Source organism: Daucus carota, chromosome 1 (genome assembly GCF_001625215.2).
Source record: "Daucus carota subsp. sativus chromosome 1, DH1 v3.0, whole genome shotgun sequence".
Taxonomy (NCBI): Eukaryota; Viridiplantae; Streptophyta; class Magnoliopsida; order Apiales; family Apiaceae; genus Daucus; species Daucus carota.
Window position 1 is genome coordinate 28,381,238 of NC_030381.2, and position 15,143 is coordinate 28,396,380.

General features: G+C 33.7%; 1 protein-coding gene across 3 annotated transcripts in view; it reads right to left on the minus strand.

The window, feature by feature from the left end:
• LOC108203855 (uncharacterized) overlaps window positions 1-13,152 on the minus strand; it is a 36,297-nt gene extending 23,145 nt beyond the window's left edge. The window contains exons 1-18 of one of the 3 annotated variants that reach the window (XM_017373057.2): window positions 12,895-13,152; window positions 12,558-12,743; window positions 10,877-10,966; window positions 9,576-9,649; window positions 9,322-9,477; window positions 8,911-9,031; window positions 8,721-8,776; window positions 7,954-8,008; window positions 7,782-7,838; window positions 7,584-7,685; window positions 6,771-6,851; window positions 6,587-6,639; window positions 5,915-5,984; window positions 4,962-5,025; window positions 4,276-4,424; window positions 4,029-4,153; window positions 3,873-3,930; window positions 3,594-3,691 (exon numbers count right to left, since the gene is read on the minus strand). In XM_017373057.2, the coding sequence (XP_017228546.1) occupies window positions 3,594-3,691; window positions 3,873-3,930; window positions 4,029-4,153; window positions 4,276-4,424; window positions 4,962-5,025; window positions 5,915-5,984; window positions 6,587-6,639; window positions 6,771-6,851; window positions 7,584-7,685; window positions 7,782-7,838; window positions 7,954-8,008; window positions 8,721-8,776; window positions 8,911-9,031; window positions 9,322-9,477; window positions 9,576-9,649; window positions 10,877-10,966; window positions 12,558-12,743; window positions 12,895-12,999 (1,700 nt within the window). In that variant the 5' untranslated portion in view covers window positions 13,000-13,152. Of the gene's footprint in view, window positions 1-3,593; window positions 3,692-3,872; window positions 3,931-4,028; window positions 4,154-4,275; window positions 4,425-4,961; window positions 5,026-5,914; window positions 5,985-6,586; window positions 6,640-6,770; window positions 6,852-7,583; window positions 7,686-7,781; window positions 7,839-7,953; window positions 8,009-8,720; window positions 8,777-8,910; window positions 9,032-9,317; window positions 9,478-9,575; window positions 9,650-10,876; window positions 10,967-12,557; window positions 12,744-12,894 lie in introns of all 3 variants that reach the window. The other 2 variants (XM_017373067.2, XM_017373064.2) reach the window with 2 other exon arrangements.
• Between the last annotated feature and the right edge of the window lie 1,991 nt (window positions 13,153-15,143).

Below are 15,143 nucleotides of genomic sequence, written 5' to 3' on the forward strand. Positions count from 1 at the left end.
TATTTTCCCTCCTTTTTGTAACTGACCAAAATATGGACAATAGAGTAGCATTTGCATGGCCCAAAAATACACAAATTTCACTTTTAAGTGCCAATTTTTCAACATCAACAGCTCATTGCAATGATTTGAAATTTCGGACAAAAAAAAAAACTCTTTTATCCCTGTTAGAGTATTGGGGAACTTTTTACTGTTCAAGTTGCATTCAAAGTTGATTAGAGGTTGCAGAGCCACCCAAGATTAAGATCATTAATGTTATTGTGATCATAATTTACTCTGTTTCTTTATATTTTAGGCTTCGCCTTTCTAGATAAGCTGATAACTATTCACGCTTGCAGTTACAGTAAGCTCACAAATGGCAGAAAAAAAAATAGCAAGTGGTGACAGAAAACCCCAAAACCTCATACAAAGCAGATCCAAATCCTTTCTATCATTCAAACGACCAGGTGTCATGGGTGTTTGGCTCAAGAACTTCACCACTTATTTTTGTTCAAAGGCAGCTTCTACTTCCAGTCTCTTGTTTGGGTGCAGAAGACAACAGAACTATGTTGGGCTTTTATGATAGAAATTAGAAGTTACAATTGCTAGCTTCTCTGTCCATAACTTCTTCTGCAATTTTCAAAGACCTGTTGCCTCCCTTCTTTATAACTTTCTTGTATATTGCCGTTGAATTTCAAATAAATAAATTTATATTGTGTTTTATATGCTGTATGTAATTATTAAACCTTCCCATTTAGCTTGTCATTTTGAAATCAAGACAAGTGTGATTTTAAACAAATATTGTACTTTTTTTTACTTCTTTAATCTACTTCTAATATTTTTTATTTCAATATCGTGTTTTTTATATTTCAACTTTGTTACTTGAATTTCATATATTAAACTTATATTTAAATACGTCGATTTTGTTAAATTAATAATTTTATATCAATTCAAGCACTTAAATAACTTATAAATTATAATCATATTTTCCAAACACTTATCAATTTATAGGGTGTTGGCCCCCATTATCATAATTTCAAACTTTACTGCCCCAAATAGCAGGACTCGAAAATATGACCCCAAATATCATTTATTAATGCTACATCGTGTAGCATTTTGTTTTCAGTGACAAAAACGTTTCACGAAGTAACGTTGGGTGACCCTAGTTTCATCTAACGCTACATCATGTAGCGTTTTTAAAGACAAACATTAAACGAAGTATTGTTGGGTTGTCAAACCCTCATTTCACCTTGTTCATTATGATGGCATGTTCTTATTCTTTTGAGGTAAACAAATCAATTGATTCACTTGATGCTTTGCATATACCTGAAATAAATGATCCTTCTCTGTCTTTAGCTGATCTTTTTTCAGATTTCGATTATTTGAAAGGTTTATCATGGCTGGTGTTAAACAACAAGAAGAGTTGGGGATGGTCGATGGTGAAGTTCTTGATTTTAGGGTTGCTCGGGAGGGTATTGAAACGCTACACGAAGTAGCTTTAGGTTGCTTTTAAAAACTATAGCACTACACGATGTAGCGTTCTGTATTTTAAAACAAAACAATACTTCCTCTATGTTACTAAATGGTATTTGGGGTCATTTCTCCCAATTCTGTTATTTTGGGCATTACTTGTAGTTTTGTGACATCTGGGGCCTTTTCTCCAATTTATAAGTCTAAGATCACTTATCACTTATAATCCACTTCTCCAAAATAAGCAATGAGCTACTACTTTAAAGCTAAGCCAAACGGCCCGTAAATTTACCATTATTTCCTACTCTGCTCCAATCAGTGTAGAGTTTCTTTAAGCAACCAGAGTCTTCAACAATTTATTTTGATGACAAATGTTGTACGGAATTTAGAAATGACAGCATATCAAGCAGATTTGAATGCCTTTTTGGGCTATTGCTCCCCCTCAAAAGCTGTGTGAGGTCACGAAGAGTTTCGTATAGTTCTAAACCTCTTGGAAGAATGTTAATGGTCGGTCTACACTTGGGGCCAAACACAATTTAGTATACATACTTTAGGAAACGCGTCCCTTACTATTTTGTGCGCCGTAGTATACACCTTTTCCACCCAGTTCCGTTAAATATCAACGTTAACATTAATCAAGTCAGGGGTGAATGGGGAAAACCTTATTTCAACGGTTTTCTTCCCCATATATGTTGCTCCATATGCCTTAATTCAGTCTATATCTGCCCTAATTTCCTCTTTAACTTAGTTTCTATGCTTCAGCAAATATGGGGGAGCATTGCATTTGTGGAAATCTGATTCAGGATTTAGTAAAAGGGAAGAATGGGAGTGGTGTGGTGGGGAACAACTAAAAGGCAGCGGAGGAAGATGGCAAGTTGTGGTCAAGCGGAGTGGATGAAAAAAACACGTGATGTGGAGGATTAGGGGTAGATACAGTGAAAATAACAGGTGGTCGAGGATGAGGATGATGGGCGGGAGATGGGTGGAAAGTAGGGTTGGTGGATAAATAACAAGGGGTTTCTAGTTTCTATTTAGTGTTTGGTTTCTATTTGATCAGGTGCCTATATATATATATATATATATATATATATATATAAACACCCACACGGAGGCTAGTGATCAAACACAAACCAAATCTTAAATACAAACTAAAAACCTATTTCAAAATCACTATTTACAACATACAAGAATCACTAGTTTGTACTGCATTAGTCACTGTTTTATATAGTGAATTCTGCAATTATTATTTTTCAGAGAAAATCTACTTATCGTAACTATTAGTGATCGATTATTAATGATCAATTGCAGTAATAGGAGGTCCATGATGGTAGTCAGTGATGAGAGGAGGTGTGTGATGGTGGTAAGTAGTCGCTAATTGTGTAAAGTTATGGTGGCAAGCTGCATTGGTTATTAGTGATGGTAGACGATGGTGCCAACTCATAAAAATTGTTGGTAATGGTGGAAGTAGGTCCCTTATTGTATTAAGGGTGAAGATGATGATTATATACGTTGTATATATGTGTATGTATATATTTATATATATGCTATATACAAATTAGTGATTTGTGATGTACAAATTAGTGATTTCTGTAGTTAAAATTAGTGATTAAAAATTGACCAGAGACTGGTTTTTAGTTTGTAGGCTAATCTGGTTTGAATTTGAGTAAGACTCTCTCTATATATATGTGTGTGTGTGTGTGTGTGTCTTTCTACATCTGAACCGAATTCTGTCTGGTTAAAGAATCTCTTTCTAGCTCTGGAACAATTAGGAGATTCTCTAGAAGAAATATGGGGTTTTGCTTCTGGCGGCAACATGCTATTGGGCGGTGTTTCCGCTTATGGGGTCAAATCAGTACGTTTTAAGAAGAAATATTTGAATATCAATCTCATCGATCTCATAAGTATCATACCAAATCCCATCAGTCGAATCACTTTTTTGAGAAATACAAGACATCTAAGTCAAACAAGTAAAGAGATCCATTCATTGATAAGAAAAAGAAAAAATGTTAACAAGAATTGGATTGAGCGCGCGCGTGTGTGTGTGCACACATATATCTATCAAACGCAGATTAGCTTTTAATAAGTCCCTGATTCTCACAATGAACAAGATGATTTAGACATTTTAGGAAAGACTTTGTTGCATGTACCTCCTCTTTTCAGTTTCATTGGATATATTGATTGTGAATTTGCAAAGAGATGCCAAAAACGAATTTAAAGGTTCTATAGCACCAAGCATCCCGCATGCCTGCAAAAATAGTAGCATCACCATTCATAATGGTACTTGTTGCAAAATTTGAAATTAACACAGCTACATTAGAATGTTAGATCATGTAACTGTGTAACTTTTTTATCTGTCAAAAGGGAATTTTGGTATTACTTGGAAAAAGTCTGAAATAATATATATACTGAACTAATATTAGAGTTACCTGAGTAAATGCTTGATAAGCTTTTAACATCTCCAATATAATAGCCTCTCCTTGTGACCTTGCACATACATAAAACAAATATATGACATAATTGACTTATTTTTCTATAGTTACTGTATATTAGATCAATGATAAATAAGAAAAGCTTAGGCATACTTTGTCAATACGAGAGACAGAGCATCAAGAATGGTAAACCAAGTTGAATCAACCATCGACATGCAGAGAACTGCAGCTTTTCCCGTAGACTTCACATGTGGATCGCAATCACTTGGAGAGTCTAGCTGATTTTGGCAACAATAACAGAAGCAGAAAAAGTGAGAAGTCGTTTGATATTATAGCTTAAACCAAGGCTGAAGTTATTGCATAACTATCTAGGTATATAAGAACACGTAGAGAATAGCACCTCGCCAACATCTACAGCTTCATCAGTCAAAGTAGCTATAGTAAAAACCACCCCCAACAAGCCTTCAATTGCCAAAGTTATTGCATGGGCTTCACTTGCTACCAACACAGCAGCATTCGATGCATCATTGTCTAAACTCCACTCAATCCCTGCCAAAAGAAGTTATATTGCAGTGTTTCCTGAGTGGGATTATGATGAACACTACAAAAATTAACGTTGAAACTACAAGTTTGTATATCCCACTAAAATTTAATACGATGTCTAATTTCATCCAGAGGGGGGAACCACGAAAGAAATCCAGAATTTTTATTTATATTGGATGAATATGATTAGAGGTATAGGCTCATATAGCATGATGAATACAAAATATACAGCATATTCACCAACTGAGGTCGCAGCATTGCTAAAAAAACAAAAAAAATTGTTTGCTTCTCACAATAGTTATCTACTAAAATGTGATGAACATTCATAAGAGAAATACAGATACGGACTTTCATGATTAGTCAAGACAGCAAAAGCTGATTAATGCATTGCAAACAAACAAGGGGTTGAACATAAATGTAGCCTGATCAAGTAATTTGCAGCTTTCATACGGAAGTTAACGACTCAACGCTCATTGGTAAATCAGATTATATTTTTCTTTTGATGAACAATAAAATTCTAATACAAGGTAACAGATATATCACCTTTAGCTTTACTGCTGAACATTCCTGCAACAGCTGCCAAGCTCTCATCACATGTTTCTTGAAACTAAAATAGTACAATTGTTCAGTTCTTTATGTTTTGTACAATATCAGAAAAAATATTATTATTGTGATGACACCAAAAGAAAATATTTTAAAAGAAAAGTGAGAATTAATTATGTTCCTGTAAAATAGAATAAAAACACTAATTAGCTTTCTTGTTATATGTAGAAATCAAGACAAGTACAAGACAACAAAAACAACGGCTGGGATAACAGCTAAAATAATTTAATCCTATGACAATATGTGCATGGTCAAGTCAAGTAAACAATGAAAACTATATTACAGGTGAATTGAATAAATAAACCACAATGTTTTAAATTTATGTATAACCTACATTCACACTAACACTACTTGAGACCTTGAACAACTCACTCAACCACCAATAAGACGTGAATCTTTAGATGTCAAACTTCATTGACATGCTTAAGAATTTTAAATTATATTCTCCTCAGCTTTGTTTACACGTTTATGCTCATCTATTTTTGCATTTAAGTTTGCACCACCAACAGCTCCAAGATATACTTCACTGTATCAGATTCTTTGTTGTCTTTTTTAGTATTATTACTCTACTTATAAGCTTCACAATTCTCAGCTCATTTACATTAAAATTTTATAAAGCTTTGTGCTACCTAATCAATTTTACTCATTCAATGCAATCCCACAAACCAGCATCAAGATTGGTAATTATAATGCATGCCAAAAATGAAATTTATGTTTGCCGTAAAGGACATCCGTTTAGAGACCTCTTGCCCTTGTGACTAACTTATATTCAATATAGCTTTGAAATTTATCCCACAACAACTATTATATGATGTTTAGTACAGTTTTTTCAGACCAGGAAAACGAAATAATAGTAGTCAAATTCACAAGTTTTAAACATGACTTTCACTCACCTGTACATTTGACACGACACGAGCAAGAGCTTTCACCATACTCTCTACTACATTTGTGTTTTTAGGATTCCTACAATATGCAATAAATAGGAATCAATACATTCTGCATATAAAATTAAGTCAATGATATACACAAAAACCCTTACAGCTCCAATAATCCTGCAGAGAAAACAAAAGCCTTTACAAATCAGATTTATTCATTGGCTACCAATGAAATGTATGCTTCCTTGATCATATTAGTTCACACATGAATTCAGTGGTACTCCATTGTCTAAATTCTATAATAAGGAACCTTCTATTTCAGATAAGGCTACAGGTTCCGGAAACAACCACGCCTTACTAAAATAATATTAATAGCCATAAGCCTCATCCTGATATAAACAACTATTACTCATATTATTTAACTACACTGAATAAGACCTCAATTTGATGAAATTGTAGATATAATTCTCTCAAATCTCAATTTAGTTAAATGCAACTCAGAGGGTTGCATTTTAAAATTTTGTCAAACAAATACTTCATATGTGTGTTTGTGGTGCCAATCTCATATTCCAAACATGCCAAATGGATAATATGTTTAAGACGCATAGACTTCATGGCATTTAAATATGATATGGCTTAAATACAATATAATAATTGATGTCAACCAAATAGCCTAATTAATTAACTCACATGTCAAAATTTTGGAAAAGAATTTTTAAAGTCCGGGCTTCCACGCAAAAACCCTGTCAAATCACAAAAACTGATAATTAGATTTAGGTTTTGCAAAAATGCTTTCTATTTAAAACATAAGTAGACAAAAAAGAGTACTATGAGTCTGTTATATAAATGTATTTGCTTAGGTTGTCGGAGTTACCCTCAAGATTTCAAGGACAAGTATGCGATGCCACAGTGGCATATCTAGAGATATGACCTTCACTAACATACTAAGAAATACCTGCATCAAGTTAAAAGTGAACATGAACAGACACAATTATTACAAGGACGCGAAATACATATGGTAAAAAGTGTTAATGATATACAAATGAAATGAAAGCCAAATATGGCTCCATAATAACTAAAGTTGGATGGATTAGAGACTCATACTAGCAATAAAACTAGCCAACAATGTAGTATATATAATAAGTATAATATTAAGATATATACATCTTACCAGGACCCTAATTCAGAAGCGGCCGAGAGAGATATACCGGGTATGCATGCTTTTGTTTTGATTTGAATAAAAGGAAATGTTGGTTGAAGAAATATTAGGGCATTTCTTTTAATAGAGGATTTTACAAACTTGACAGCATCAGATTTCATTTGGATCACAAATAGAACAAGAAGTTCACTCTTCATTAATCGATTCATCATGTAGAGTAATATCTTATTGGTTAAACTTATTAGAGCTGCAAATTTTCCTTACTTAATATCCGAAGTGTCAACAGAGTTACTGTCCTTAATATTGTCTGACAGGCTTCTGAAATTGAACGAATGACAATAATATGGTTTAATTACATTCATGCATTCTTCCCATTTCCTTTAAGTTTAAAAAAAAAAAAAAAGTTTTCCATGTATGAGAATTCCACAAGTAAATTAAAATTGTAGTATTTCAAAAATATTACATCTTCTAAGATAATAATTAACCATCACATGAAGAGGTACTAGATATAGATATCAAAAAGTTTACCTCAGATTCAGTTACAAGGGAATTACTGTAATGCCTAATTATATGGGCAACTGATCGCAAGACCAAGCGACGGAAATAAGGCTCTCCGACTTCTCCTTCAAGCTGATTAGGCACAACAATACAAAACAATGACAAATCACAAATAGTGCAAACTACAATAATAAAAAATATGATGAGGCTTTGCACAGAAAGACTTGCCTCAGTGTTGGTGCGAATTGAAGTCATGAGTAGTGAGCAAATCTGGTGATGCAAGACCTATTCAAGGGAATGCTGTGTTAAAATAGTTCTAAAGTAACAAATGCTACAACATACTAGAGGTTGCATAACAGCCAGTATTGATCTTTCAAAAAGTAACACCACTCATATTTACCTGTTCGTATGGAAGCAAAGTTCTGAATACTACAACATAATTAGACAGAATAAACCTGAAATTACAAGAATAAAAGTCATTTCCTATGCAATATAGAAGCAACAAAAAACATAAACTCTAAATTCTATAAGGTTGTGTTCACTCAGATGGAATGGAATGGAATGAATTTTGTACTCTGAAATAGGGTTGATTAGAGAAAATGTTTATAATTTTCATTCCTTCAATCATTTCATTCCTACTATTTTAACTAGAATTCTAACCCCACATGTTTTGGAAGGAATGCTCATCCCATTTCACCATCATGTTCCCTTACAATCTTTATCACAAAAAATTTAAACTCATTCATATTTAGTCACTATATCTCATTCTTTTTTCTTTCTCTATAAAATGTCTATATAATTTTTAATTCCATTCTCCCCTCATTCCATTCAATTCAAGGGAACACAGACTAATTCTATTTGTTGTAGCTTTTACATTTAAAAACCTTATGTGAACATAATATTAAACAGTTGAGCTATTCTGTTTTTCTGGTGCAACATCAAGGTCTTCTACAGACAAAAACTTGTATTCAAGGAAAACCATCACCATCATGATTAAGTCTATAGCTTAAATCAATAGAAAATGCCGAAAAACTCTGTCTTTACAGACAGAGAGGATATGCAATGTCCAAAAGAGAATACTCATAATAGTATGATTTAAATACATATTCAGGATGATGCATACTCTGGAAAACCAAGACACCATAAATGCAGTGAGAGATTACTCACTCGAGTATATCAAGTGCAAAAGTCCGCTGTATAGAAGTAATACGTAACCAAGATGCCTACAGGATAGAGGTTATAACATTATCTATGGAATATATTAGTAAGTGCACTAACACGTGTGTAAAAAGTAAAAGGCAAAACAAGAAAGTTGTGTCCAATATAAATTATCCACTAATCACAAATAAGCACATACAGATCCACCTGCAGCAAGAGCTGTCAGGTCCTCAAGTAACAGCAGCCCAAGATTTCCAGATTTTGTAAGGGTTTTCTTCATAATTGGTGACCCCCCAGATATAAATTCTTGTTCCAATGACCTGTAACGCATTCAGTAAAAACATGTAAAAAGAAAAAAAAAAATAAACAACAATTTCAAATCATATCAGTTGAGAATGCATGAGGCCATTAGTAATTCAAAAACAAGGGGGGTCCTGATTAAAACGTAAAAATGGAACTGTATTTGTATATAATCCCCAGGAGAAGTAGCAAGCATCCACTAACGGGGTGGAGAGAAAATAGCTAGAATACACAGTTATCCATAGCAAGCAGCAGCATAAAGATGAAGTGCAATCAGGAGAACCCGGATATATCATCATGACATACGTACTCTAAGTGGTTAATATTGCGATTAACGTCACTTGTGACTGAATTACTTCGAGATATATATCCTCCAGAACCATACTTTCCGGTAGGAAGTGCCTCAGCAGAAACAACGTGATCAAATATCAAAGCCACTGCTTGTCTAAAAGTCGCAGCAGCAGTACTGTTTATAGTTCAACAAAAAGATGGTTTTTAATTAGAGAAATAATAAAGAATGGGTGGATACCAAATTCTGACATGCCTAATCAAATATTAACTTACTTGCGAACACTGTCGGAAGATCTGTTATATTCAAGAAGCCTCAGACAAATACCAAGAGCTAGTGCCATATGCTCCTGAGAGTTATGGAATAGTTAGACAGAAATTGCTTACAGTCCAGCACTTTCCCATAATAAAAAAGATAACCTAAAGCAAAAGGCTAGTATATCTCAGCTCATTAGGGCATAAAGCAAACCATCTCGTAGCAGAAAGAGGATAGTAACGGGCAGGAATTGGACCCCGCCTCAACTCTAATGGGGGTAGGCAACACTGTATGGATTATGAGCATCTATAGACATCACCCTAGATGTCCTTTAAGCATTTTAGGCATTCGGCTAAATATAAATATTCAGTTCCCCATAACATACAGACTTTGCTTATTTTCATTTGCAATGTATCTTATATCATTCTCATTCAAAACTTGAACCACTAATATTTGAATGGTAATATATTAATAATTACAGTCTCAAAAATTCTGGCAAAAAAAACAGTGCTGATATTTCTTCAATTACATCGGATAAAAAAGAATTTATACCACTAGATATATCATTAACAATGATCAAATATACATATACGTATTATAACATCCTAAGCCCACAACTTAATGTATACCAGACCCAACAACCCACCACAAGTCAGCCCAAAATTGCTAGCGAATTGATATACATTAGTTATTTACGATGTCCTCATCGAGCCCATAATCAAACTTACCAAACCGGGGCAGTGTCTTTGCACTTCCGGCCGGGTAGAGCTCTGATACCATTCATACCATCCCAAGTCCACAACTTTATGCATACCGGACCCAACAACCCATCTCAAGCCCACAACTTTATGCAGACCGGACCCAACAACCCACCATAGGTCAATCTAAAAATGCTAGTGATTTGGTATATATTAGTTATTTGCTTATGCTTATAAAGAGCCCAAATACTCTATCTCTAACCGAAGTGGGATGTTAAACATAGATGTACATAAATGTGTGTGTGTGTCTATATACATATATATATATATATATATAACGCTTAAGCAATGCAAGCGCCTTACAACTAGGCTTTTCATGGGGATCATCATTTCCCTTGACAAGTATGCACAAAGTAACAAATTTACAATGACTAGGTTACAGCAAATACATCTTACTTTAGTACCACGTACATGAAGCGTTACAAACTTATGTTCCCACATAAAATAATGTAAGCATATCCAATAAATTAGCAAACACCAGGCCAGTACAACACAAAAGCTGAGTGAAAATTTCTGTTTCATAACTATATATTATAGAGAATACAATATGCATCACTTATTACCTCTGTATCTGGTTGTAGCCGAGACTGAAATATTATCAATATGGTTTGCAGAGTCTTAAGTTGCACGCTCTCATCTAACATCTCCCCATGCTTTAGTAAACAACAACAAAAAAACACACGTAAGATAAAAACAAAATTAAAATAAAAGATTGGATAACGTTAACATATCCTAAAAAAAATTGTGGAAACACATAGAGCCTATTTACCTAGGCATAAAGCCAAGACTTGAAGCCATTTTCGACTTTAAGTTGAAAAATGTTTGTTTGTGTATTAAGTTAAAAGTCGGTTTAAAGTTAGAAATAAGCCAGGAACTGACTTAAAGCCACAAGTTAGTTTGAGTTACTTTATTCAGTGACTTATATTTTTAAACTTTTCTTTGTTAAAAATTATACATAAGTCATAAGTTACTCATAAATCACTGTTATTTTTATTATTACATTTTTAATAACCCATAAGCCATTAATAAGTCAAAATTGACATTTTAAATTACCAGTTTATCACATTAAGTCATAAGTCAGAATTTTAAACTCAGCCAAACGGGCTCATAATCTCTCAATATTCTGGAAAAAACATAATCTGCAAAAGCAGCTCAATATCAACAATTATTTGATAAATAAAAAATCATATTATATTTTAATATTAAGTTTTCAATCTCCTAATGAAATTATGGTATAATCATTAATCAAGAAGGATATAATTAATAATTGAAATATAATATATCATGTGATAGTTATCACCTGTAAAACTAATCAATGGTGATTCTTGAACATGGAATAGTAACAAAAAAAATAATCTAAATACATGCTTACTTATCGACACTCACTTTTCTAATAGCTACAAGGGCAAATATGAAATTAAAATTTTAATTACGAAAGTACTATAATAATTGATTCAACCATAACTTAAGCAGGGGCTCGAAAACCGGAAGATGGTATTGGTAGCTACAGTAAGATGCTTCAGTAAGACTGTAGATAAAGATTAGATATATATATATATATATATATATATATATATATATATATATATATATATATATATATATATATATTCCTATATTTAATAATTATACTTGATAATATTAATGATTAGGATTTTCGAATGGCGACTTGTATGTTAGAGCTCAATCTCTTTTGACTTGGAGGCTTCGAGTTTGAATTGTTGAAACCCAGACCCCAGTATTCTCCAGGTGCAGATTTGGACAATAAGGTTAATTATTCCCCACCTTCAAAAATGGGCCCTTACTACTTACAAGTTACAAGTGGAGTAGTGGACTCGAATTCACTTCTTCTTTCATGGCATTCATGCTATACAAATTTACAGTAAGTTGCCCAAAAGTTCTTCATGGACGTCATCAGAAATAGTCACAAATTACGTCAATATGCTGAACTTGGAATTAAAAACCTAAACTTAATTGGAATCCCCTGTATTATGCTGAGATGATAGTAATGTTGGATAGTTTAACTAAGAGAGAATTTCAGTAAATTTTATGATATAAAACCTGGGAAATATGAGAGCGCATTTCACATAGGAATATTAAATCCACATTCTACACAAAACTCAGAGATCAGCTTGCAACTGGAATCAGATAGATTTATATGAATAATCTAAGTAAACAAACAAGATACATGAAGTGGTATAAACTAGTGATGTAAACAGTCAGCTCGAGAAACTAAATACGTACGTATTTAAGAGTATCCAGAATCTCCTTCAACGCAGAAGGAGCAACCGCATCGTGTGACAAAAGCTTCTGCATACAAGACAATGCAATGACACTAAGCTTGACAGTTTTAACCTCGCAAGCCATAAGAAAGATGCGCAAAATATCTTCATTATGTGCAATTTCATCCGGACTCGATAACGACCGCAGCTGTAATTCCAAACACAGCCACATGAATCAATATGTTCCGAGTGATCAATTAGGTTTTCGAGTAAATTAGGAATATGATAGTGAACTCAAAAAATCGTATAACTGAAATGAATAAACAAATATGTAAGAGTAGAGTAGAGTGATTGGAGACCTTTAAGATAGCGTGCTCAGCTCCGTCTTTAATAGCAGGGTATCTCCGGCGAGCTTCACCGGAAAGTGCACGGAGATCTGACTCCAGAACCGCCATTAACGCCATTTCCGCCACCAAGAAGAAATGAGAGAGAGAGAGAGGGGTGTAAAAACGAGATCCGAGAGTGAGCAGTGAGTTAAATCGCGTAGTGTGTATGCATATCCAAGATCGCTCCAGTTGGGTTGGGTAAAATAGAAATCTCTCTTTTCTTTTTCTTACCCCTCACAAAAAAAAAAAAATTCGTTTTACATTTTATATTAATTTTACTTTTCTTTTCCCTTTTTCTGCAAGTTTACTTGAAAACTATTCTCCTTCTATTCCAAAATGTGTTTCGTGTTGGTTGATCGGAATAATTACAGTATTATATATCTTGAGAAGAAATTGATAATAGTATTATTTGCAATAGACTCTTAAGCATTGTCTTAATCTTGTGAATAATCTTAAAAGAGTTTTACAAAAAAATTAAGAAATGTTTGTTGTTAGGGATGGCAGAAAAATCCGATCCGAATGGATACCTGACTGTTTCGACCCGAATGGATTTTACCGAACCCGATATTTTGGATTTGGATTTGGTTTTTAGACCCGAACGAGTTTGGATTTGGATTTGCATATTAGGTATTCTGTATCGAAACCCAACCCGAAATCCGAATCCGATCCGAACCCGATCCAAACCCGAAACCCGAAAAAAAAATTCCAAATATCCAAACATATATATGTGTATGTATGTACGTATGTACGTATCTACTTATTCTTAATGAGTATCTACTTATTCTTAATGAGTATTAGTGAAGTCTAACCCATACCCATATTTTTACCTATGGGTAAAAATAATTTACCCAAACCTCTCACACATATAGCCCGTCTAACAAATGGATTATCCACCTTCAGCTCATTACTCCTATCCATGTAACTACGCGATAATCATGGAAACTGATTGAAATTTGAATTTCTGAAAAGATTTAGTCATGGACATGTATCAATCATCCAGAGTAGTGCCTCGCAGCCGCAGACGTTCAAATCCTCTCAGGGTACCAAGCCTACATATTCGTCTTGCTTTCTAATATCATTGCGGAGCTCACAAAACGGCCCGCCTAGGTTCATACGCTGTAAATAATGCACCACTGGAAAAGGACAACACAGTAGGTATGTATGCTCTCTTGGTAATTATTCACTGCTTCACTTCATTATTTGCTGTTCCTTTTACTAATTTTGAAGACATCACAACTTTTTAAAAATTAATTTTCAAAAATATATTAAATGATAGCATTCAATCTTGCAGAGTTTTCACATTTAAAAGAAAAGTTTCACCAGATTAATGGTAAACCATCGAGTAGCAGATTTGGGTAGAGGGATCGAAAGTGGCGACTGTTGTGAGAGGATTTGATACAACACCCCCATAATTCTAGGGGTGTGCACGGGTCGGTTCGGTTCGGTTTCTACCTAAAACCGTTACCAAACCGTGTATTTCGGTTCGGTTCGGTTTTTAGGTAAAAACCGTAACCGAACCGTTTCAAACGGTTTTTTTCGGTTCGGTTAACCGTTGGTCGGTTTCGATTTTTCCCGGTTTTTATATGATTATAAACTAATATACAAATTTAATATTATTATTAATTCTAGAAAAATATTTATATAATTATAATATCAATTTCTCTTACTAAACTATATAATTAATATATTGTAGCACACATATATATATAATATGTTATATATAATAATATATAATAAATGTTATATTTTTATTAATATATTATATAAACGGTTCGGTTTTTCGGTTCGGTTTTAAGGGTAAAACCGTAACCGTTACCAAACCGTTATGTCGGTTCGGTTCGGTTACGGTTTTTTTCGGTTTTTGTCGGTTACAGTTTTTTTCGGTTTGGTTTTTCGGTTTTTCGGTTTTTCGGCTCGGTTTCGGTTTTTCGGTTTTTTTTTCTCACCCCTACATAATTCTATGCCACAATAATGGGGTATATGATAAGTGCATATTTTTGTATATTTTAAATGCCTAATTATTGCTTGTTTTCACTTATTTATTTGTTTATTTGTCTTTTTTTAGGAAAATTGCAAAAGCTTGAAGAAATAAAAAAATAAAGCAAAAAGGAGAAAAAGATGGGAAGAAAAGGATCATAGGGGAATATTCTCAAGGAAGCATTTAGATGGGACACCTACACCCCCCCTCTACCCTAATTTCCCCCTATAAATACACATCTTCC